Source organism: Amphiura filiformis, chromosome 8 (assembly GCF_039555335.1).
Source record: "Amphiura filiformis chromosome 8, Afil_fr2py, whole genome shotgun sequence".
Classification (NCBI taxonomy): Eukaryota; Metazoa; Echinodermata; class Ophiuroidea; order Amphilepidida; family Amphiuridae; genus Amphiura; species Amphiura filiformis.
Window position 1 is genome coordinate 42,852,650 of NC_092635.1, and position 6,000 is coordinate 42,858,649.

The following is a 6,000-nucleotide window of genomic DNA, read 5'->3' on the forward strand; positions in this document are numbered from 1 at the left end:
TCAGAAGACACCGGTCCATTAAGATTTATTTGTTCGAGTTAGTAGGCCTACATGTAGCACTGAGAATCTAACTGAATCCATGATTGAAGTAAATATACTGCGCCAATAAAGTATCCTTACAGTTGGAAAAATAATCACTATTCCCAAACTGAACAATATTGGGGTAAATTTGTTTTCTTAATAGATGCACTAGCTAATCCTGCACATTATGACACCACATTGAATCCAATGTGACTTCAAGAAGCAAAGTTACAAGCATTTGATTAGACGAAGGTCCAGTTTTGAAAGTGACAAACTGGCCTATTCAAAACTCCACAGACTAGACATCTGGTTTGAGAGTGGTGAATGGCTAATTTATGCGTTTGGCTTTAATTTAAAACAAAAGGAACAAAGAAAACTGAAACAAAAGAACTGACAAATAAAATGAAAGTTATGAAAAGTACAGAGAAGTAAAAACTGAAATAAAACTGCTTTAAATAACGCTTCATTGAAGAAACTGTGTTGTCTCTTTGTTTCGCTTGTTGGAATCTTTTTGCGCCTTGTATAGGCCAATTTGTCACTTTTAAAACTGGACCTTCGTCTATTCACTTGCTTGTAACTTCTTGAGGTCACATTGGATTCAATGTGGTGTCATAATGTGCAAGATTAGATAGTGCATATATTAAAAAAACAAATTCAACCCAATATTGTCCAGTTTTGAAATTGTGATTATTTATCCAAGTGTAAGGATACTTTATTGGCGCAGTATACATACCCATTATAGGCCTACTGAAAACCGATGTTTTCACCCGGTGTTTTCACCTATGGAAACAGTATGCTGCATGCAGCAAACCTTTCATGAGTAAACTCACGCATGACAAATTCTCGAGCCGGTTCGTTACGCAACCACATTTGATATGTAATCACAAAATAACAAAAGGCTCTTATGTTTTCACAGAGAGTCAAATGACCTGTGAAGGCTATAGTATGCTATTCATTCTAAAAGCAAACTCAAGGATCAAATATGAAGTATTAACATTTAATTTAGGCCTATACGTGTTGTTGGTCATGCATGTTAAGTTACATGTCAGATGGAGAAGGAAGTCATTGCATGGAGTGATATATATGTAGGAATAATATTATCAAGAATCTAAGTCTGTTCATCGGATTTTAGTCATTTCCATCTCCTCAAGATCGGAAGAATGTTATGAGGCATCAGAGAAACATACGTTTGCATACATGTATTATGATGAGCTCAATACATGTGTAAGTGGGCATCATCTATCAAGGAACTCATCGTGTGTGTAAAATGGCCTGTAGCTCCTAGTCATGCATGCATGTGACTACAATTCGCTACAAACAATTAAAATAGAGCATCACAGAGCATAGTCCATCTCTTCAGCATCTTGAGATCTAAATTTTATAGCCGCTCAGTGCTTCATATATTTTTCTATTGATCGTCAATAGTGTTATCTGCCCGTTATTTTGGATCTTCGAGATCTTCTCCAACATGTCCAAGGATCTTCTCTGGTAGAACTGGTAGAATGTATAGACTTCAGGGATAGACGGTGGACATATCGTTCTCAGTTTTAAGGCTATGGTAAGCTTGGGATTGGATCCGATGCATGGATGTCATCTATTTAGGAGGCCATAATAGTTATTAATACTGATATTATCATCGTCTGACATGCATGAAAAGATTGATTCTGAAAGCAGGTAGTTGTGTTTTCCAGGCAGCATCGAACTGATAATCTTGTTACACGTACCCGCCAAGATGCATCGATCATCAGAAACTTTCTCCATTCCTCATCTACGCCATGTACCAGGACCAAGAACTTTATTTCATTTCAAATATATAGCAATTTTGGCTTTTCTATTTGCATGTCTGTTATTATCTTTGCACGTTGCGTCATTTTTGGGTTATTCACAATCTGCACCTGCTGAATACGTTAGGAATTGCGACGACGAAGGTGTCATAAATAAGGTCGTTGAAGGTAAGTTTAATATCAAAAACCCGGATGTAAGAAATTAATTATTGGAAAGGCTTTTAACACGAGTCTCCACGTACACAAATTGAAAAAATTGAAAAAAATCACTGACCATCCAGGATTTGAACCTGGGACCTGTTCGGATCACCGGACCGATGCTCTACCATGGTGCTATATAACGAATCACGTCCTTCCCCAATTGACTCATTAGCTCAGTTGATAGAGCATCGGTCCGGTGATCCGAAGGTCCCAGGTTCATATCCTGGATGGTCAGTAGAATATTTCAGTGGATGTCATTTATGTATGGAGGTGGAGACTTGTGTTAAAAACTTTCTCATAAATAATGTCTTATTGATGTGTTTTTTTTTATAAATAAATAAGTAAATAAATAAATAAATTTAATGTTACAGAATGGAAAGAATGAACAAGAGAAAGAAAGAACATATTGAAAGAAGAAATACGATCGAATGGAAACAATATAAAGGAATCATACAATAAAAATTATCATGCGTTTTAATTTATACAATCCAGAAAATGATGGATGGAAAAATAGGAAAGAAACAGGAAGAAATGACGAAAGTTAAAGAGAAAAGAAACGGACTGATGACGGAAAGATTATTTAGATGGAAAGAATAAACATGAATGTATTTTATTCTATACAGCCCAGAAAACTTGGTTGAAAGGTGAATTGAACAATGTCATCCTCCACATTTCTAACTTATCGCGAGAAGGCATCAGAATCGTTGAAAAACGTGACCAGCCCATTATTAGACATAACGAGCAAGTTGAAGATGTTGAAGATGGGAAAGCTGTGAAAACAGGAGAGTATGGCAATTTTGCATCACACTCGAATGATTATCAACTGGTGAACAAGGATTATGCTCAACCGGTTGATGACAACGGTAGGTTTAAGGTTGTTAATTATTTTAAAGTGTTGTAATTTGGTAGTTCACAGCATCGTACGAATGGTGGTGAGCTTTGGCAAAAACTGCATTGCTCAATTCATAGCGAGTGTATAGAAGAATTAAAATATCACAGATATACTTTTATAGGTGCTGCGGTTCTTGAGTTACGTTGTAAAGAAGGCTGAAACAACAACACTTTTGTAAAACGTACATAACAACAATAAATTAAGCAAGTTTGCAAAGTATTCAATTTGTAGAATGAACTTTTGCAAAACATCAAGATGTTATTTTTCAATAATATATTGATCTAGATAATGAAAATCGATTTTTAGGTTGCTTCGACCAACAATACCTCGTCTACCCTTAAGTTTAAGTTTCTAAGAACGTGTAGTGAAAAAAGAAAGTAAAAAAAAAAAAGTTTAATTAACAAAATTATGCTACTTTTAAATAAGAATCGCATAATCTACTCCGTCAACGTGAGGTGCTCATGCGTCAAACTTTAAAATAATATGTGTGCCTCCCACATACACACTACTAGCTTCAGAACAAATTGACGCCCCTACAAAGATCCTTTTATGATTCCTTTAATAATATTAAGGTTTATCCAGATGAACCTTTTGGGACCTTGTTTTTCTTTCTTGGAGTGTACTTATATCTTCATGCTTCCTCCTACAGATCTAGATGAACCACGTGCTGACAGTGGCAACAACGAGGTATCAATGAATGTTGAAGACGAAGAGCAAGCGGCAGAATTTAAACTCTGGAAGAAAAAGGACAAAGATAACGTGTTTGGAATCTTCAAAGATTTAAGAAATGTACTGAACTCAACCATCGACAAAATACTTCCACCTCCAGGAACGATTGCCCGCGATCCAATTCGACCATTGACGATTCTATCATCTGTGAACGCTGGTTTTCTCGATTTCACTGTGAATTGGATAATGAGCATGAAACAGATTGGTATACGTCACAATGTCACTTTGATAGCGGAAGATCCTGTGGCGTATGAATATCTGGCAAAACGTTACAAGCGTAGCTCTACAATTAGTATAGTCAACACTACGAAAAAATTCACTTCTTCCAAAGTTTTAGGGTTTTTCACCAAAGAGTATCTACAACTTGTGAATCGAAGAGCAGAATACATGCTGCATTTTTTAGAACAAGGCATAGATGTGTTGCACGCTGATGTCGACGAATACTGGTTCCGTGATCCGGTGTCTTTTATACATGCCGAGTATGATATCTACGATGTATGGTCATCGCACGGCAAAGATGGTCCATGTCCATGTTTCTTGTATTTGAAAGCTAAACCAAACGTGATATCAATGGTAAAAGATTGGTCTCTTCGGATACAACGAAAGCATGGGTCTGAAAACGACCAGCAAAGTCTTGCACATGTGTTATGGAGATATCGCGTGATGCCATGGCAAAATGGCAAAAGGATTTTTCACAAAAGATTAACTGATGATCTTTTTCCAACAGGGACGGTATTTTTCACGCCATCTTGGTGGAAAGTAAATGGAAGAAGGATTTATGTTGCTCATGCCAACAGGTTAGGGAATCATAAAAAGAAGACTATGTTTTTTAGAGAATACAGATTGTGGCTCGTGAACCCCTACACGCTTAATCTTCCTGTTACTCCTGATCCCTTGTAGACAGTGTACAGACCATGCAATAGGTCTCGTATGACCAACTCATCTTATAAGGAGAAGTCGGTTTTTTACGGCAACTAGATCATCATGCAGCACCGGGAAGTTTAATTTCTTCTGCAATACCATCGACCCTTAGGGTTAGGGTTAGGGTTAGGATTTATGGTTAGGGTTTAGGGCAAGGGTTAGGTTTATACGTATTGCAGTTAATTATGGTTACTTAATAAACACGCGAAATACAGACCGGGGGGGAACATACCTCCTTAATTTATCATTCCTCACATTTCTAGCTTTTCCAACCAGAAAGCCGAGAACGACCCTTAATTTTGACTGTTCACAGCTCCGAAATACCCCTCCCCCCCTTTTTTTTTACCGGTATCCACCAAAAAGTGATGACGTGCCCCTCCCCGGGGTTCAGAATTCAGACTATAAGTGAATACCTCATTTTGGTCCATTATTTCCATTATGGGAAAAAAGCCATATCTTTAATACGAAAGGTCAACATTTTCAATTGATCGTCGGCTTTTTATCCCACCTACATACACAATAAGTAGGCCTACATATTATCAGATTTAAAAAGTTAACTTCGAGTACTGTTAAATATCAAAAATATCAATTTTTAATCATTTGCCATAAAATGTGTATTATATTGCGAATTTCAAAAAATTCAATTTGATATTAGAAGGACATTCTTCGTATTCAGAATGCAATTCGATACTAATGTCCCACAATAAATACTGTCCAAAGGTTCATACCCCGGGTTCATACCCCACCCCTTAAACCTTTTTACATTAAAAAATTTTTTTTGCCGTATTAGGCCGAGGACACTAATACAAATTATAAATGGTAAACCAGAGGATGTACTACCCACCACCCCACTGGGTTTACTGTGCAGCAGGCGAGCAGTGTGAGTAACATGACACCACTGCTTTGCTATGCTGCATAGAAGTGCATGGTTAAATTTGAATTTGTACAGTTATATTTACATAAAAAACGCTGTGAAGATGCTGGTCGATTTCACATTTTATGTTATCTACAGAAGGTGTGAATTATCCTTTAAACACACATCACTTTTGTTCCAAAATCGACCAAGTAATAATGACACATGCACGTACAATTCTAAAACAACATCTTTTGCACAGAGTTCAGTGGGATTTGAAAAGTAAAGTGGCAGTTGAAACTCTAGTGATAACACTTTCGCAGTGCATGATGGGGCTTCCTTAAATCATCCTCTGATGGTAAACGTATAGTGGATGACAAATTCATTTCTACATTTCAGCATATTGCTGAACACGGTTCATAACAGAAGACCGACATAACCAGAGTAAACACAAAACGTTTACGTAAACACATGTTAATGTCGCAGAAAGGTTTCCAGATAACGTTTCAATGTCGAGTTATACGTAAAGGTTATAAAACACATTTTTTTAAATTTTGCTATCAAAACATTTTATAAGTTGTAACATAATTTTATTTAAA

The 6,000-nt window shown here is 36.7% G+C and overlaps 2 protein-coding genes across 4 annotated transcripts in view; both read left to right on the forward strand.

The window, feature by feature from the left end:
* The window catches only part of LOC140159069 (uncharacterized), a 77,640-nt gene extending 73,389 nt beyond the window's left edge, over nt 1-4,251 (forward strand). For both annotated transcript variants that reach the window (XM_072182399.1, XM_072182398.1), the window contains exon 8: nt 4,242-4,251. The gene's annotated coding sequence lies outside the window, so the exon portion shown is untranslated. The remainder of the gene's footprint in view (nt 1-4,241) is intronic.
* Nucleotides 1,489-4,978, forward strand: LOC140159067 (uncharacterized). 2 transcript variants are annotated; one of them, XM_072182397.1, is made up of 3 exons: nt 1,489-1,973; nt 2,630-2,869; nt 3,554-4,978. In XM_072182397.1, exons 1-3 carry the CDS (start codon nt 1,754-1,756, stop codon nt 4,525-4,527), a joined length of 1,434 nt encoding a protein of 477 aa, XP_072038498.1. In that variant the 5' UTR covers nt 1,489-1,753; the 3' UTR covers nt 4,528-4,978. The 2 variants fall into 2 exon arrangements, with proteins under 2 accessions (XP_072038498.1, XP_072038497.1); XM_072182396.1 differs by having other exon boundaries at nt 1,490-1,973; nt 3,548-4,978.
* The last annotated feature ends 1,022 nt before the right edge of the window (nt 4,979-6,000 follow it).

Bases quoted from the DNA above. Each gene is read 5' to 3' on its own strand.
- LOC140159067 (XM_072182396.1), top strand. From the start codon at position 1,754: ATGCATCGATCATCAGAAACTTTCTCCATTCCTCATCTACGCCATGTA. The intron at 1,974-2,629 runs GTAAGTTTAATA...TATTCTATACAG, and splicing joins CATAAATAAGGTCGTTGAAG to CCCAGAAAACTTGGTTGAAA. The intron at 2,870-3,547 runs GTAGGTTTAAGG...TTCCTCCTACAG, and splicing joins TCAACCGGTTGATGACAACG to ATCTAGATGAACCACGTGCT.